The 20,042-nt window shown below is 37.4% G+C and overlaps 1 protein-coding gene across 1 annotated transcript in view; it reads right to left on the bottom strand.

Annotated features, from left to right (window-relative positions):
• Nucleotides 1–504: 504 nt before the first annotated feature.
• Nucleotides 505–20,042, bottom strand: part of GDA (guanine deaminase) — a 32,377-nt gene continuing 12,839 nt past the window's right edge. Inside the window, exons 6-14 of the mRNA XM_056325047.1 lie at nt 18,785–18,812; nt 17,255–17,362; nt 16,088–16,195; nt 13,878–13,975; nt 13,086–13,153; nt 12,471–12,617; nt 9,340–9,458; nt 8,207–8,234; nt 505–7,156 (exon numbers count right to left, since the gene is read on the bottom strand). Coding sequence (XP_056181022.1) covers nt 7,086–7,156; nt 8,207–8,234; nt 9,340–9,458; nt 12,471–12,617; nt 13,086–13,153; nt 13,878–13,975; nt 16,088–16,195; nt 17,255–17,362; nt 18,785–18,812 — 775 coding nt within the window. The 3' untranslated portion in view covers nt 505–7,085. The remainder of the gene's footprint in view (nt 7,157–8,206; nt 8,235–9,339; nt 9,459–12,470; nt 12,618–13,085; nt 13,154–13,877; nt 13,976–16,087; nt 16,196–17,254; nt 17,363–18,784; nt 18,813–20,042) is intronic.

Genomic DNA, 20,042 nt, shown 5'->3' with positions numbered 1-20,042 from the left:
GAAAATAAAACATTAAAAAGAATTTATTTTTTAAAAAATTAAAAAAATTCTGATGAGTTTCAGTGCTCCTGAGACTGGGGACATTTTTATGCCTAAGCTTTGAAAAAAAGTGAAGAAAAACACTTTAAAGGAGACATGACTCTGTATGCTTGCTGCCAAACATTAGATGGTGGCATTTCAGGATAGTCTACTTAGACACAAAATAATAAAAAGGTTACTGAAGTACTGGCTGTGATTTATTGAGCCAACAAATCTGGTAATAAAGATACATGAAAAGCTGAAAGTCTTGAATCTGAAAAAAGATCCCCTAAAATAACGTTATGCATACTAAGCAGAGTATGCAAACCTCTGTGACGGGTGTGCCCACGTTCTGCAGGGAACATGTAAGTTCTGTGCATCTCCAACACCTTGCTGTGTATTACAGTCTTCACTGAAAATCTTCATCAGTCAGATTGCCACCTTTCTCTCTCTCCACCAAAGTCAAACACAGAAAGAGATAAGGGCTGCTGTAAACACAAGGCCTCTTTATTTGTTTCAACAGTACATGACTTCCCTTTTAGCATGATCAAAACCAAGCAGAACAGTGGAAATCACATATACCACTATCCCTAATACATTGCTTTTGCTTGAAACTACATGAGTACAACAGGAAGGATAAATTCAACAACATTAAATCCAGTTAGGCATTTTTCACAAACGAAAGAACCAGAGCCTACACACAACAGGCAACAAGCAGACCAGAATCAGAAGCGCTTATTCCAGCAAGATGTGAATTCTCCCTTGGGGAAAGAAGGTTCATCTTGAAGCAAGGGCTGCAAACTTCCTCAGCTAAGGCATATCTGCAACTACTTTTTAAAAGCATCATCAGTAAAAGCTCTTTAAAGGAACACATAAACCAGCTCCAAAGCCACAAGGCCAGATAGGACACAGAGATCAAAGCCTTCAGTTGTCACTAATGTTAGTCCCTTCTACTGAAGGCTTATCTCCAGGGTATATTTGTACCTAAATGTGCCTAGGAGCACTGGGCTAAGCTGCACTGAAGTGCAGATCAAGGTAAAACATTTTTATGCTTTTCTTAGCTGCTCACAGTTTACATCCTGGTCTTGGCTGGTTTGGATTGTTACTAGCTGACTCAAGTCATGAAGCCAAATCACTAAGACCTGTGCAAACATAGTAACATCTACTTGACAGGACAAATATTTTGAGTCAAAGTGCTAGGTGGGCGGGTGTAAGATTGCCTTTTAGCCTTATCCTTCTCCCAACTTCACTGATTCAGCATAGTTATTTCCATACTAAAACCAAGTGTATGAGAAGCCAGAAACTAAAGCCAGAATTAAAGCAAATCCATGCTTCTGAGTCCTGACCGGGGAGGAAGTGTGGATCTGGGCATGACTATTGCATTCACATCTACAGAAGTGACTGCCTCTACAGAAGCCACAGGGGACCTCAGTGGTTGGAGTACACTCTGATTCAGGACGTATTCCAGGAAAGAATTTCCAATGAAATTTCCAGGAAACATCCCTCCAAAAACATTGCTCAGCCTTTCAAGAAAAACTAACAGTTCTATCAGCTTTACACAACAGATTGTTGTTGATGTTGCTGATGTCCTTTTGGCTTCCCAATAATTGTTTTTGTTGCTGCTGTTATTGCTTTTTCTACAGAGAGCCTTGCAGATGTAATTTGCTGGCTTCTCTGTTGAGAGAAGCACAAGTTGTTGCACATATTGTACAAGGGCTTATAAAAAAAAAACAAAACCAGACCAGCAACTTTAAGCCAAAGTTCCTAGTACCTAGAAGTTCACTATTGGGTATACGCTGATGTAATTTAAAACATGCTGTGCTCTCTGCAGTGTGCTTAACTTCAAAACAATCTGACTTTTAAAGCAGCTTATTTTCAGTTACTCTAGTCACACCAGATGTGTGTCTTCCTGTGTCACCACTGCGCCACCAGGCACATGACAGGGGATGACATCTGGGGCATGCAGGAGCGGAGCCTTCCTCGGGACCAGACCAGCTCAGTCTCTGGCCTGGCCAATGCCAAATGTTTCACAGGGCACGTGGAGGTAAAGCATAACGTGCCCTTGCATTAGGTTTCTTCTGCAGTTGTTACAGGTAATTTTGATTTAAATCTTGAAGTAGAGGTTAAGAAGTTGAGAAGTGTTATATAATTATGCTATGATTAGCTACAATTATTTGGGCTTGTCTAATTAAGTATGTAAGTAACTGCTTTGGAAATAGGCTCAGTTGTTGGGCAACAATGACATTCAGAAGGGCTGAGGGCTGTGATTTAACAGAACATTGCCAGAAAACATCTTTTTTTCTGTTTCCCACCTAAAACTTCACTGACATGTCATCTTGTTTTCATGAGTTCCTCTGATCTAGCTTCCTTCTACTTTGCATTATTTTGTATTCTGCTAGCACCCTTTTCCAATCTCCTCTCATTTTCTTTCCCCAGTCCTTTCTCAAATTTTCAGAATCCCTTGGCTTTTTTTTAAATACCTTTTAGTTGTACACTATCATTTTAGAAACAACGACCACTGCTGCACACCAGGCTGCAGATAAGGTAGCATGATTTATTTGTGCAAATCCAGTATTTTAAAAGCTGTCCACTTTATCATCTGTTACAGATTGCTCCTGGAAATGCTTAAAACAGTACTTTGAAACAGCTTCTCCGAGCAATGTTGTTAATCTTTTCCTTTTAAAACTGGGATATTCTTTGAAAGCACTTGGGATTTTATTTTTCAAGACTTGTGAATTCTTTTAAAATGTGTAACTAAGAATAGTTACATTTTCCTTTGTTCAGTAGAACAGTAGACATTTAGCAATAATTATTAACTTTTGCTAATCTGCACTGCAAAATCAAGATTAAAATTTTAAAAGTCAATTTCTCTGTAAATATTTTAAAATTAAAACATTAGTATTTGTGTCAGTTTTCATAAAACCATTACAATTTTTTCATTCATGAGTGCATAATTAGGCACGGACTTTTAATCAGGGTCATTTTAACTTTTCTTTTTCTAACAGGAAGTCCACTTACAATACTGAAAATGTTCAGGATGTGAACAAATGCACATTTTTTTTCCTACAAAGTTTTCTGATTGCACAGAAAACACAGAATAAATACAAACATTAGGCCAAGGCAACATTTTAAAGTGCAGAACTCCACTTGCCATACATGAATAATTCAAATAATGCTGAATAATGCACAGACGATACTTACTAGCATTTCATTAAAACCTAAAGTGACACAATGAGATCAACATATAACAGTAATTCAAATACATTCCATTTATAATAAATAAGTGCTCATCTGAACATAGAACACAGTAACCATATTGTCCCAGCAAGCAAGCTTTCCACAAACCACCCTTTTTTTTTTTTTCCTGTGTCTCAGTGGTGTGCTAACATTGAACACAAAGACACATTAAGAAAGAAAGATCCCATCCACAGTCTGGAAAGAGAACAAATGGGGAGTGACATCTGGAAACAGTTGCATGTACATTTTTCCAGAGGTTTTACCTTGAGTCAGTAGCACTGTCTCAATTTACGCAGACTGAAAATTATCCCTTTCTTTTCTTCCAGTTACTCATCTCCCCTTAGTGTTTGCCTAATTTTTTAATTCCTTTTTTTTTTTTTTGGGTGTTGTTTTGTTGGTTTTTTTTTTGGGGGGGGCGGCGGTGTTGGGGATGGTGGCAACAGGAAGGAAGAGGGAAGGAGGTTGCTTTAATTTGTCTTCAGCTGCTAAGTTCTGAGACAAGAGGATGGAGTGGGAATAGTCATGTCCTACCCCAACCACCCTCCCCTACTCAACCCTGGTTCAGTTTGCAGGGTAGTTTTGCAAAAGGATTAAGTTTATTTTGGAGGAAACTGCACCAGAGGCTCAGCTGCATGCCCAATATACTCCAGCCTCTAAAAGAGACATTAAGAGCCTGAACCAATTATTTGGCCTGCTTCAAACTGCATATGCAGTGGGGACATTTACCCAAGGAAATGGTCTGTATGTAGTCTTAAACTGCATTGTAGATGTGTAAGTCTCAGCAGTACTGCTCTAATCTACTGATCCTCCCCTCTTGTATCAAGTATCTCGGTAATCTACTCATAGCCAGTGAGCCCCAAGGACCAAAACTTCACAGTGGGATCCTCAATGATTTCCCCAAGATTACTTCAGAGAAGTTTGGCTACAACATCCCCTGTATCTCCTAAAACTTAAAATTTCCATGCGTAAGCCACCTCCCACTAACAAGCTTTTGGGACTACCTCAGGGAACCTCACTTTACAATTTTATTTCTGGCATTACAGTCTTCCTCCATTCAATTTTATTTAAGATGCTGCTGTTGAAAGTACCTCCCAGTTTATTTGTTGTATTAATTCCTCCACTGGCTTCCTCTCACATCAAATTCAGGTTTCTTTCCTTTAACCCTAAGCATCTCAGCACCCACTGTCACGCTATCCATCTGAATCCTCACTCCTCCCAGTCCTGGGCACTGCCAGGTGCAGCAGCTCTGGCAGCTGAGATTCTTAAAAAGTTGATTCTCCATTTCCAAGTCTGGGTAGTATATGGGTACTAGACACTAGAAAAACTATAATGAAAAGGCTGAGTTCCTACTGTGTGCCTGAATTTAACAGGATTCAAACTGCTCACGATGCAGCCAGTATTCAGATACAAAGCTCATTGGCAGCAGTAATCTAGAGAGCCCCTTTGTAACAGGGCCAGTGGTACAATGTCGGATTTGTTTAAGTTTTTGTGTGTTCCTAGTTTTCAAAGAAGTAACCCCTCCTTCCCTGCAAATCTTTTAAGAAGAAATGCTGAATTTCTTTTTTAACAGCACTACAAAATAGTGGGAAAACAATGAAGTCGGAGACAGTTAAGACTACCACTAAAATAAAAGCGTTGATTTAATTCATATCTCTGGAAGTGAAGAAATAGGGCACAAACATACATTGTACACAAGGCTGTGTAACCTTCACTCCAGAAAATATTCTTGCAAGAAAGCCAAAGCTGAAAACCATGCAACTCCTTAAAAATAGTTTCAAACAATAACTGGGAGGATTAAAACACATCTCACAGATCTTTGGTTTTGGAACGTGAAATTTGGTCAATTCATGTCAAAATTCATGAGGAAAAATGCTCCCTGAATCGTGAAAGTTAAAGAGCTGAAGATTGTATTTGCCAAGCAAGTGTGCAACCGTGTAGGTGATTGGGACACATGAAAAACAAAACCAAAATGGTTAAGAAAACAGCCTGATGGAATGTGGAAATCTTAATCCTTAAATTTTGACTCCCAAAGCTTTAAGAAGCATTTGACATAGAGGAAATGAAAGCTGTTCAGTAGGGCTACATGGCTTTGGCAAAAAAAAGCCACACCAAAAAGACTGAACTGCCATAAGTGCCTAAGCTAGCTAGCTTTTACACTTCCACTTGATGCTATACTGTCTCATGTAGGCATAACCATAATGGTACATAAACTCTGAATATGCTTTTACAATCAGAATGTTATCAGCAACATTGGGACAAGTACCCTCTCAGATGCAGACATGAAGTAGGACTTTGGTGCAGTGACTTCCCTTGTTCTGTGAACAGAGGGAAGTCCTGTGCCTTTACATCACCAGGCAGTGAGACAGAAGCGTCAAACAAAGCTTAGTGAAATCAAAGGAATTTGAAGCAGGCCTTAAAACATGTTTATAGTAACTCAGTATCGCCTCTGTTGACACTGAAATTAAAGCTTACATCCTTTGTGTTACAAAAATGTAATAAAGAAACAAGAAGAAATGCTCTCCTCAAAATAATCTTAAAAAAAACCCCAAAACCAAAAACCAAAAACCAACAACAAAACAAAAAAAGTTGGTGATAAAAGGTAGGGAAATAGATTTTTTTAAGAAAGGAAGTCACATAGATTTCCCAAACAAAAAAGGAACATTTTTTACCTGGATTTATTAAGAGCTGGAATTATGGTTGCCACACAGAGCACGTTAAGGCTGAACTGCTTTTTCCATTGACAATTTCCACCTCAAATCAAAGGTGGTAATGGCCAGAAATAGCCCATTTCTCCCGGATTTTTTTAAAAACCCACTCACTTCCCTTACAGAAAGGAGAAGGGTCATGGTTATCCCCTTGTTTGAACAGCCAGGAGTAAATGAGCTTGGGAAGGTTCTGCAGGAGGCTGAACTAGATGAAGCACTCCCTCTAATTCAGAAAAACCTCTGCATTTGTTTGCAATTGCATAGCCTGCTCAGATATCCTAGTGCCTGCTTCTAATTCAACACATTTCATTCAGCTGTCACTCAGCTAAAGGTAAATCAATGGAGTTGGGTAGAAGATCAGGCAGACCACTTCTAGACTTAGGAACAAAGTCTGCAGAAATGCATTTTCAGCTGACAGTATCACAGAACAATGCAGGCCTTCCACTCTCCCAGCCCATCTCCCTGTGACTAATGCCCCATTTCTTATTTGTTTCTTCTATCTGACTATGAATGCCAAATCCGAACTCTTTGACAATAAGGACCCTTATTTATTTATAAATATATGCTTCTTATCCAATTTCTCTTAAAATCCCCAATGTTTTAAATGAAATGATTACTTCCAAAAAATAGGCTGCTGAAGAAAACTGGAAAATGTTCTAAATGCCCCAAAATGTCACTGATTTTTCCATACTTAGTGATAATATTATGGAAATTGCATTCTTTACAAAATTCATTATCTGTGAAATTAATTTACTAGCACTGGCTTTTTTGAAATTCATATGCATTACAGACAATAAGAGTCTCACTGCTCTTTGTAATGCTTCCTACACTATTATTAAAAGGAACAGCAAGTGTCCTCTTTAATTAAGGTATTTACCAAATCCCTTATCAATGCACACATGCTATTTTTACAGAGAAATTTAAATATCCATTTCCTCTAGAACTCTGACAATTTTGGTGAAGTAATTCTTGAAAGGTCTAACAAAATTTCTAATGTTCATTAGCCTTAAAACATGAAACAAGAATGAGGTGTCGTTCCTGATGATCAGGCACCGTGTTTAAGCAATATTTTCCAAATCAGATGCAGAATGATCAGCGGAGATTTTTTGGAAAAGGGAGATAAATTTATACGGAACTTGAAAAAGGAACCACTTGCTTTCCAGCCACATACACTTCAGAAATATTCCGATCGTCACCTGAAATAATATGGTCAAAACAGGGATTAGCACATCAATCTATGTGCTGATTTAATGAATGAAAATTACACAATCCACAACATCTATTTTGGAATACATCATGTGTAGCAACCACTTCCTAGAACTCTGAAAGTTTACTTAAGAGAGAAATAGTCAGTGCTACCACAAAGATCAATTAATGTTCAAAATATTATGCTTTTTTTAAGAAATAAACATAGCACTCAGCTTCTGCAATGGTGTCATGGGTTTTCTATACATTTAGTAGATTCAAACCCTGAAAACATTGTATATCTGTGCAGAAAACACATTATTGCACAGTATCCGAACTAACTCAGGTAGCAGGGAGAAGGAAAGCTGGTTTGACTCAGCTAGCTTCTCAAGAAGGCAAAAGCCTAATTAGACAATGACACAAATGCGGCCCGAGCTAACACCAATTACCTCTACATAACAGCATCATGGGCAGCACAGCTTCTGGTCCAGAAGGCGCCCTGTCTATTCTCTTATGGGGGTGGGATTGTTTGAGTTGGGTTGTGTTTGTTTTAAAGGCCATCGTTTTTGTTTGGGAGTAAAAAAATTCACAATGGCAACTGGTCTGCAGAAGTCCTTCTGAGCTGAACTGGTTGTGAACTGGTGATTAGCATGTCAGTGTTACTTTATTGTGAAATATGATTTAGATCATACTGTAGCTAAAGATAGCTGTGGTAATAAATCTGACAAACCTGGTGCATCTGATCATGTTAAACTGGCTATTTAACTATGTCCCAAAGAACAAAAGTTAAACCACTTAATTCTTACTCAGTATTTATAAACAAATATTAAGAAATGTAAGCAAATCAATAATTAACTAATTAATTTAAAGTAACATTAATGTTAACAGATAGTGGCATTAATGTTTATATACATTGTAAACAAATATATTTAATTACTGTAAACAAGTGTATAATTAATTATGTAGAAATAAATTTATTATTAACTTCCACATTAATTTAGGCAACTTTTGATGTACAAAACAACAAAAGAACTTTATGTGGGCTCATACTCTGAACATACCTAGATACAGGAACTTCTGGAGAGCATCCTATAAAAAAATAGGAGAAAACCAAATTCAGAAAGGAGTATCTGCTATACCAGATCATAATTATTTGAAGCTTGAAAGAACTGATAATAATAAAAGTTTTCCCAAATACAAATATTCCTACTAACAGGAAAATCAAAACTTAATTTGCACGTTTTCTTATAGATAACTTTCAGCTTAAGGAGGGTGTATGTCTCAGGAAGAAAATACTGCACAAGTTTGATGTAGAAACAAATACCTGCCTAAAACACAATACTTCCCCTTCTTTTTTACACTTCTCAAATTCATTTACTTATTGAAAACTAAGAAAAAAATTGTAAGCATTTTTAAAGTCCTAAGAACCACTAACTTAGCTAATAAGGCTTAGACATAAATATTTTTTTCCCAGAATTATTTGAACTAGGGAGAAGGTCTAAAATTTAAAGGATTTAATCTAATCCAGTTATTGTGGCTAAAACAGATTAAGGAGCAATTAGCTCACCATTTATGTCTGCATTTCTAAGTAAATGGTGACATTCAGAATAGAGACAGCAATAGACAGTCTGGCTTGCATCAGTAAATTCAAGTAACTGTTGTTCATTACCTTTTTTAATCATAAAATGGTTTTGTATGAGAAAGTGTGCCCATCGCATAATGCCAATACTGCTTGTACGATTGCACAAAAACTGTGCCTTCAACTCAAATTAGCCATCTTGATTTCTTTTATAAATTTAAAATAGCAGTGCAGTCAGGGCAACCTAGTCTTTACCTGGGAACAGGTGGCCATTTTCAAGTTTGAACTCAAAGTGTTAACTAAAACTAAATTGCTTTTTCTTGGCTGCCATTTGTCACTGTGAATAGCAAACTAATTGTCAGCTTGGGCTAATAAAACATGCATTATAAAAAGGTTACATGTGGTTTTGTTCATGGGGATATAGGACTGTCACTGTGGACAGCATGATTCCAAAAAAAACCAACCACTGAACCTCTTGGGCCAAAACACAGCAGTGGTGTAGTACAGCTGATCCCTGTTACTGAAATAACTTTCAAGACACTTCTGGCTGTATCACAGACCTTCCCCACATAATTCCCCTTAATTTTTTTTGACCGCTAATCCTGTTCTGATTACCTCGAATTTATCAGCAGAGAACAAGTCAAAAGGGCTGTCTGAAGCCTTCGTGTTGATCAGCAGTGCATCAAATTCTTTGCCAACCTCAAAGTTTCCAATCACGTTGTCTAGCCCTAGAGCTGAGGAACAAAATAAGCTCACAAACAGATATTCAACACAAGTCTCTTTCCACCACGTGGAAGCACCTGGCAACTTACTTGAGGTGTTCATAAGAAAACCTACAAGAATTTAGATGATTATAAGGAAAAACATGAAAGCAAATTCAACAGTGTGTATGTCAGCATTTAGTTCTTAAGCAACTCTTCAGTAAAAACATATATTTTGGTGAATGTCTGAAGGGCATCTGCTAAGGGTAAAAGAAATCTGAAAAACAATTTGAACCTCTCTTTTGATTTTTGTTCTTTGAACGTTCTCCATTGATCTGATGTATAAGCCATTAACTGTCTAAAGTGGAATAACAATAATTTACAATGTAATGATTGTGAAATCATTAAAGCTCAAAATGGGGCAACAACATGAAGTCACAGAAATAGTAAAGTATATAGTAATATTCACTTTGCTAAGGCAGTATTAGATTTACTCGTTTAAACAAGTTTACTTGTTTACTGTTGTGACAGGTTGTATAGACCTATTACTATAGTAACATATAATAACATGATAATAAAAGATGTGTGCAGGGAGGACAACTAAGAGTAATTAGCAGGAACAGAGAACAATATGGTATGGGGAAAAAATCATAGCCAGATCTGAAGGTCTCATACCCACTTATAAGGCTTGTCTTGTGGTCTATATTCAAAGCTTCTGGTTCTCAGGTCCACAAGCACTGAAAATCTACAGGTTCCTCTTCAGTGACTGGGTGCTTACAAGTGTTTAGAATACCTAAAGAGAGGCTTTGTGTCTCTTTGGAAATTGTTTTGGAGAGTTTTAAGTTGTACAAAATATCTGTGTATTAAATCAACTTTTCCAGTGCTCTGGGGTTAAATTAAGTTATCAAAGGGGATAATATCTGCAAATAATTTCTTCACTTGTTTTCAGATTGCTCCTGTCCAACAAGGGAACTTCAGCCTTCAGTGAAGTTTGTGTGTGGCAGGAACTTCACAAAACCTTAAAGATGTTTAAACTCCTCCAAATGGTGAAATATTTTGATTACCAACTAGTTTCAAAATGATCTCATATTGCTTCGGCCTTGTGAGCAGGATGCAATTTTTAAGTTAAACACAAGAGGGTGACAAGTGCTTAGGAGTCTTAGCAAAGAAAATTACCCCAACAAAGAATCATTTAAATTTCCACAAACTGTGTTTGTCCAGGCTATTGGCAGGTTGCATGTGTAATTTATATCCTACACTTGAAAGTGATTCATTAAGGATAAACCAGCTCCAAACCAAGATATAGTATAAATACATTACTAAGTAAACCTAAGAATCCAGATGAAACAAGTGCAAGAGTAGCTGTGAAACCACGTGTGAGTTTGGGATTTTTATAGGTTTTCCTTTCCATATCTCACCCAAGTTGTTCTCACCTTTTATGAGAACAGTGTGTATATATATATATATATATATATATATATATATATATGAGAACAGTATATAAAAGATCTCTCCTTTTTTGTCCCCTGCCCATTTTCTGTGTTCTCTGTTTCCCCATTACACCCTCCAGAAATTCAAATACACTCCCGAGAAGACCTGTTTGATGACATTTTCATTACATCTGTCAAACTTCCACTGATAGTTGTCAACGGTGTTTTCTGACAGCTACAGAAAGTTACACTGAAAAGACTTGGGACCCATTCTTTAACAGGTAGTGAGATTGTTTCTGCTAACTGAAAAAGTAATAAATCTTTACTTATGTGTGGATTTGCTCTCTGCTAAATCACTAAAGCTTTTCTAATTGTATAAATCAGTATGGGCACAGTGATCGTGACAAAACGTGCCAGTGGATCAGAATAACCCATATACTATATGACTATATTCCGCAGATGTAACTGTGTATTAAACAACCATGGTGCATATCATGCTTAAACTTTATGCTTCTCTCTGACTGAGAAGTGATTTGCATGATGTTTTGATTTGCTGGAAAGACAGCAACAAATTGCCTCGCTGACACGGTTTAACCTTAGCTGGCAACTAAGTACCATCAAGCTGCTTTCTCACTGCCCCACCACAACACCCAGCAGGATGGGGAGAAGGAGTAATTGGGAAGAAGGTAAAACTCGACAGTTGAGATAAGAACAATTTAGTATGTGGAATAAAATTAATAACAATAATAACAACAACAACAATTGTAATAAAAAGGAGAGCGAAGGGAAAAGGAAAAAAAGATTAAGAAGAAAAACCCCATCAAGTGATGCACAATACAATCGCTCACCATCCGTTGACTGATGTCCAGCCAGCCCCCCAGCAGCAATCAGCAGCTCACAGCCAACTCCCCCCATTTTACAACCTAAGTATGATGTTGTGTGGTATGGAATATCCCTTTGGCTAGTTTGGTTCACCTGTCCTGGCTGTGTCCCCTCCTAATTTCTTGTGCCCCTCCAGCCCTCTGGTTGGCAGGGCATGAGACACTAAAAAGTCCTTGACTTAGTATAAACATTACCCAGCATCAACTAAAAGCATCAGTGTGTTATCAATATTATTCTCATACTAAATCTAAAACACGGCGGTGTACTAGCTGATGAGAGGAAAATTAACTCTATCACAGCTGAAATCAGGACAATGAGAGCTCAAAAAGCAGAAACAAAAATAAACTGATGACAAACTGGATGCATGATTTTGCACAGCTTTTCCTCCAAGTGTAGGTTGCTGAGAAAACAGATTTCCAATTGCTGTGATAAACGTACAAGCACTAATGATTAAGAAGTCTGAGGATCTTTGCAAAGAAAATGTACAACCCTGTAAAATCATTAATAAGTTTCTTATTAAACTGTCAACATCAATACAAATACTCTTCTGTTATGAGCCTAGTACGGGTATTACAGACTGAAGGGTATCGGTATCTCTGCCCAGCAGATATTACTACTGACTTTACTACAGCACCAGAAAATCTGTGAATTCAGCCATCTTTTAAAGACAGGAGATGTAGTATCAAAAAGAGCTGTAGCTCTCTGCACACATCCTATAGAAATTTCTTCTTACCTTGGCTTCCTCCCAGAGTGGCAAGTTGAAAAGCTTCTTCAAGTGTTAATCCTGTTTCATTCACTTTATTGATCTGCAGGCTGTTAGATGCCATCATTGTCTTCCTGATGGCATCAAGCATAGAAGCTGAATATCCACCAGCAACATCTAGAAGGGATCAGATTCTTAGAAACAAGCTTTGGGAATAATTCTCTGGGTTCCATTTCTATGAGTGTAATCAAATGTTATAAAGTGGTAGATGTGATAAACACAAAAAGTTTTGCTGGCAAGCACTGTCTCTGAATATATAATATCTAATATAAACGCTCTCACATACAAGATAGGTAAATAGAACACAACACAGAAACACGTAACAATTGTTGTTCAAGCCCTGTTTACTGTCACAACAGGAAAAAAACTTTCTTCATTCATTTTTGCTTTTATTTTAAAATGCTTGTGGACCAGCTCTAGATTTCAGAACTCTAGAAGGGTGGGGTGGGGGGTGGGGGCAGGCAGGTAAAGCAGGTCCATAACTTCCAGACATACTAAATTTGACATATGAACATAACAGGCATGGTTCTGTATCTCCCAATGGTTTCCAAGAAAAAAAAAATGTTGTCAGAGCAAACTACTAACCTGTGCCAAGGCCAAGCTTCACATTGTGTTTCAGGACCTTCTGCACATTTAAGACACCACTGCGCAATCTGGATTGGAAGAAGAAATGTGTTCTGTGTGATACACGCAGAGAAAGTTCAGGAAGAGTAAGGCTACAGAGCCATTTCATGAGAACGTATGCAACAGATTTGGGTTACAAAACTGGGATGGAGCGTTTGCATTCATACATCTGAAAGATGGGGTTTAATCACTAAAAATAAAGGCAGTTTTTCTTAATTAAAAACTCCCACACTTTTATAGTTATGTACTGAAAAAGCGCTCTCAATACACCTATGAAAAAATTCAAATATGATGCAAAGTATTTTCCAGATGGGAAGTCATTTCATGAGCTCCTGTACATCACCACAAACAAGATATTGATTATGGTAAAGGCAAAATGACTATCAACATTTAGTACAGTATCCTGGCTGGATACCATACAGTATCTTATTTCTGCTTAATACAAACATGGCTATATAGCCCATTCCCATTTTCCCAATACATATGCATACTTTGAGGGGAAGGGAGATGGCCTGAATCTGCCACTGATAGAACAGTCAAAAGAAATAAAGTTTAAAAAATAAATATATACATACATACATACACACACACGCATATATATATATATCACCATACTGAGAAATGGAGCATGAATGGTCAAGCTCAATCCAATGTCACTTTTGTGCAATGTCCTTTTAACAGTAGGCTGGACTCGGGCCACTAAGTGAACAAGAGCTTTATTTAGCTGTACACCACTCTTTTTTATTAACTTACGAAAAATTAGAATTGGGGCAATGTGAAATTGCAGCTCCACGAAGACTAAATATTTCCAGCTCTTCTTCAGAAAGATAACAGGCATGAGCCATCACTGTCTAAGGAAAAATCAGAATCACCAGTTTACTCAATATTGCATTTACTTCAGTGCCTGTGATTTTTGATGCACTGCTTTTAATAGCCAAAAGGACACCTGTTACTATCAAGGGACATAAATGCACTTGTTGGATGAAGCTCTTGAAATTGACAGGAGAGAAAAATTCATTAACTTTAGTATGCCTGATGTATCACTCCCTCAGCTTTTTTTCATTTATTAATGAAAGAAGATAGGGTGTTGACTTTTGCAGTGATTGCTGTGACTTAACAGCTTCAAGGAACAAATGCAAAAATGCCCTAACACTGAGGCAACCTTATGACTTGTATTTTGTAGCTAACACAGAGATTAAGTACTAGGGCTAGGAGTACATCAGATGCAATGAAAGATGTATGTACTCTTAGCATGTTTCCCATTGTGTCTCTAAAGGTTTTCACCAGGTAAATACGTATCTCTGGAATATTCTTCCATTAAAATAATTTAATTTGTTATGCAAGTGATTAATGACTTTTTTTCTTGGCCTACATAATTGATTTTAAAAGTAAGTTCACAAGCAGTACGCACAAAACATAGAAGTAAGTATAGGATAGTATCATTTAATTGGACATAAAACAATTACTCCCAGACAAATCTAATTGGAATTGCCTCATATGCCCATTGCCCACTCAAAAAGAGCAAGAACTCTGTTAGGCCTTGCAATCTGCTGATAAAAATGAGAAGGGCATAGGGACAGGTTCCACTGAGCATCTCCTAATAGCACTGTACCCTTGCCACCTCTACTCATCAAACTCAAGCATAACTGAAAATGCAATGAGAATAGCCACATCTTATGTTAAGGATATCCATATGGTAGCTGCTGAACCATATCTTTACTTTTTAAAAAGAAGGAAATATTTCAGGCACAGCTCTGAAAAACATACTTTCAAAACATTAAAAAAATGGTGTCTTAGTTTTGGTGGTTGCGGAGGGGTGAATGCCTGTGGTTTTGTCATGCTGGTGTTCAACAGAATGCTTCCCCAGCCAACCAGTAGCCCCCATTTTCAGTGACCATTACCAGCGCTGAGCCTATAAAAGTTTGACAGAATTAAGACTTACATTTTTGCAGCACTAATACTTTCTTCAGCACACTGATGCAAAAAACCAGCATGCATAGGATTGTGTAAGAGAGCAGAAGTTAATACTGTGTGCGTACTTAAGTAAACCATACTGATTTCTCAGGAAAAGAGGACTGTATATAAGTAATTTACTGGGGTATAGCTTCAAAGACAGAAATGGAAGCTCAATAGCTAATTCCCAGGGAGTTGGCAGCTGCCCTTTGTGCCTCTGAAAATTCCCTCCTAAAATTTTAAATTAATTTGACTGATGTTTAAGCACTCTGACTGTAGTTTGGCTGTTCATATTCACTCTCGCATGGGCTCTCCACTATCTAATATGGTGTCCCCTGGCAAAACCAAACCTGTACTTAGTGTGGACTGGTATCAGATCTGCTGGCATTTATCTCGCCAGCCTAAAGCTTTAATGAATTTCAACTCTTCAGAACACTGTGCCTCTCAATACTTGGTAAAATAAGCTGACAAGATGAGAGTGCTTTTGGATAGTTAGAACAGTAAAGTGTGCCTTTCTGTATGTAAGGTTCACACACAGAAGACAAGAGGACCAGCTGCTTTTCTGCAGGAAACTGCCAAAACATGAAGTTGGTCATACCATAATACCACAGAACAAATTCTCAGGCAAAACCAGTGTGCAAGAACATTGTAATTTAAGGATAACTGGGCACTCCTGAAGAATTACTAGCTCCTACAATACTAGATTTACCTAGTCTTCTTCTGATCCCACTGCCCCAATTTTCTTTGGAGCTCTTGGAAAATGTATCAGGAAGCATAAAAGATCTTTATTGTTCATCCCCCCTAAAATGCTTAGGAAAAGTGTGGGCTTGTCTAAAGTTCCAAAACCTTGACCAACACCTGTGCAATAGGGAATATAAAACCAATTCACCCTCCCCCAGATGTCACTGACCTTGACAAAACAATGCAAACTTTCAGGTAACTACAGTTAACCACCATATTCTCTACATGGATAGGTGTAAGCTATGCTGTGCAAGTTTTTATGTAGTTACCTTGCTGGTAAGCAGCTTGTTTTTATCATACAATTCAGTATAATTCTGGTAGGCAGGGAACATGTTCTCCACAAGTTTCAGTTCTTCTTCATTCTCACTTATGTGACTCTGCAATAAGAAAATATATAGCAATGAGTGGCTTAAACAGCATTAAACTTGAAGTAACAACCTTCTAAGCAAACTACTGGTGCTAAACATATGATAATAGAAACTAGTATTTGTAAAGCCTATAGTTAGATCTTGTCCTTGGTTTTCTGTTTTCATCAGAGAGGTCCCTGGGACCCAAAAGAGTAACTCCACTTGTTCTTTTAAAAGTGATATGAGATGGTATGCCTGGGTAGTCTGTCTCAGTAGTTTGGTGACATAATGGCCCACCTGATATTTGGCAAACATTAAATTAATAAATCAAATAATACATATGACTGTGAGGTAAAAGAGAGAACCAGCCTACCACAGAGTGGACCCTGGGATCAGGGCAACATATGGGTAGCTGCTCCATGTATCTTCAGATGGGCTGATTAATTCCTGGTCTCAGATAAAAATCTGATCCTCCTGTACTCCCATTGGAGCATATATTTTCAAAATGCCCACTTCATAATGATGAAAAATCCTAATGTTGGATAGCTTTAAAACAGTATACGCTTAGAACGGTGTAACCAAAAAAAGAAACACCTTGAAGTTTCAATAGACCTGAAAGCTTTAAAATATGTCTTTTTTTAAACACAGAAACTTCATCACACTGGAAATCCTACAGCTATGTTAACAGTTTTAGATAAGATACAAAGGTAAGTAATTCTTTTATCTACTGAAATTGCTCTGTACAGAAACAGCAGAAGGCAAAGAGACAGATGTTAACAACCTTGGATTAGGGAGAGCAACCTTTAGCAACCCAAGGATTGCTCTAGCCTACGATACTGGCAGCTGGTCTCCTACCAACCATGCGCTGGGGCTTGCTGACTGTGCATCCTTCCAGTCATGACCCCCCTCACTTCCTGTGCACATCACTGCGTTCTTGCAGAGTACCATCAATCATTTCAGAGGAATTTAAAAGTCAGACTCCAAGGAAAGAATGTGATTTAAATGTTTTGCTGACATTATGAAAAAACCCTGGTCGGCATGCTATCTGTCCAAACTATGTAAATCGTATACAGAACTCTCAGAGCTTACCTGCACATGGAGATCACAGGTCTGTGCTAAATTGCCAAGTGCATACAGCAAATCCTCTGTGCAGGAAGGGCCAAAGCGGGGCGTTATTACAGGCTGCACCCTTGGATACTGGAAATATTAAAAAGACACACTTGGGATTCTACATATGTAACTCAGTAACCACAATTAAGACAAGCATTTACACAGCAATTACATTTTGTCTCCACCACTTACTGTTTACTGCATCCTTGCCAAATAAAATTAAGCTGTATAGTCATTTCCTTATTTGTATTAGTAATTTCACCTCAGAAACAGAGAACCAAAGTTTTTTTTTCCTGAAAACGTTTCTAATGAACTTTAGTAAGGAAGTTATTTTTCATTAGAACTCTTTCACTGAGTCATCAAGATTTTACCAGATTTCAGGAGAAGCAGTAGACGCTTCTTCATATTTGCTGACAGTCCAGTATGTATTATGCGAAACAACTGAGATGAATGACCAGATGTTTTTCCAAGTTGTGCTTCTGTACACATCAAAGATGTAATAAAAAACTGCAAAGTTCTGTAAAACCAAAGCCTTTTCTTGTTCAGTCTTCTTCACTCATGACAGCAACAAACTGTCCTTCTATTCCCTAGATAGGAAGATTCAGCACCAGATATGCTACACAGTAGGAAACAGTGCAGAAGACACCAAGACTAGAGCTACAGATGTTTACTTTACAGCTTGCACTTCTGAATTAATATTTTCATAAAAAAGAGACAATGGCATTACAAGCCTTTCTTCAGTCATAGGCCACAGCTGTGCACGTGACACCACTACAAGACAGTATATAATAGCACAGTTTGCAGTTTCTTATACCACCTCCCACATACAAGAAACTCAGGAATTCTGCAGATCAGCTGACTTACTCTACTAATACATATGATTTAGGCATTAAACTCTAAGCATCTGTGCTTCAATATTTTAAGACACAAATGTCAACAAATTAAGCCATTGAAAACAAAAGGCTGGTAAGAAAAGTATCCCTGCTTGTACTACTGGAGTCTACACCTCTATCTTTACCTCAGGAGTGTAAACCTGAACTTCTTTAAAAACAGAGTGGAAGACATGTGCTGACCCAAAATACTAATTTGGTAATGCATTAGTAACCCTACTGTAAAAACACTGATTTATGCTGGTGAGAACTTCTTTTACCAGTCTATTTATATACCAGAGAGTGAGAGAGAGACAGTGAATTCTGTCTTCCTTTAACAGAAAATTGTCCATTCTAGGAAGCTGGATATTTTAAAGTCAATAGAGCAAACACAGAACATTACTCTGATGTGCTCTGACCACATGAAACTGAATTTACACTGCTTCAAGTCCATCTCCCAGCAACATGGCTAACAGAACATTTTTCAGATTGATAACACCTGTCTACTACACAGAAAGATGTATATTTATTGATTTGGACACTAAGTCAGCAACGTTTGTTCAAGTAGGATTAACTATTTCATATATTCACACAGCATCTTCTGAATACAGGAGTGCATACAAAGGAGAATTCTACTTACTTTCTTCTCCAATAGTTCTTTAACAAACCTGAAAAAGGGTAGAAAAAATCTGTTATAAATCTGTCATCTGTGCTATAAAATACAAAAAATACAGAAAATATTTACTTAGATACCCTATTAAGATTTCAGACATAGATCCATTTTTTAATGAAAGCTGGGCCAGATTCTCAGATGAAATAGTAAGAACACAATGAAGTCAAGATAGTTACATCAAACCATGCTAGCTGTGAATTTGACTGTGAATATACATTTTTTTTTTATTTGCAATAATTAACATTAGACGTGGTAATTACTCTGAATTTTCACTGAAGACCAAATACATGCTACATTAAATTCACTGAAAACATAATTATAAGCTACAGCTGCCAATATTAGAGGAAAAAAAAAACCCACACTCAAATTTGTCTGTCCATGAATTTAAATCACAGCTTTATATATATTTTCTTATTTTAAATATTTTTTTTAAAAAACACTATAATATTTCATACTTCACTTACAGTAGTTGTATACATCCTCATTCACTTAAAGAATCTTCGATTTTCTGGAAATGCTTATATTAGTGCTAGCATAAATTAAGCTACCTTACGGAAAATACATATAGATTCACTTACTTTGTTAAATAAAAGCAGCTACCTCAGGGACCTCTACAAAAAACTCCAAGTAATCAATATGGATAATGCAGATGAGCAAATAAAACTTCCTCTGATTTTGCAGGGAAGAAATTCTTTGAAAACTCGTAAGCACAGCATATGCAAATAATTTTCAAAAGTCAGTTTGAGATAGGTTCTGGCTAGATCTCTGTGAATTTTTATGTCACAGTTTATATTCAGAAGAAGCTGCCATTTTGGTCACAACAAATTTGAATCAGATTTGTCAAATGTCTTCAGATGGAGAAGAAAATGATGGTGTAGGCTAGATTCACAACACTGAAGCCAGTGCTAGATCACCAGCTCACACGAGAGACCTAACTCAACTTCCACAATGACCACTGCAGTTTGAGCCCACCATTGCCTCGCTTTGAGAGCCAATACATAGTTTGAATTAGGTATCGTTTGTCTGTCCCTCCTCTTATTGATCCACCAGATATAATGACAATATTCACTGAGGCAGAAACTGCAGCACAAGTATAACTCCTAGGTGATAATCCAAACCCTCTAGATAACTGTTTTAATTCTTTTTCAAATTCTTTGAACAGTGTAAGCATTGTTTAAAAACTGAAACACCTTTCTCAAAATACCCTACACTTTGTTGGCTTATG

This window comes from Falco biarmicus, chromosome Z, assembly GCF_023638135.1.
Source record: "Falco biarmicus isolate bFalBia1 chromosome Z, bFalBia1.pri, whole genome shotgun sequence".
Classification (NCBI taxonomy): Eukaryota; Metazoa; Chordata; class Aves; order Falconiformes; family Falconidae; genus Falco; species Falco biarmicus.
Note: the sequence above shows the minus strand (reverse complement) of the source record. Positions and strands in the feature narration are given on the sequence as shown.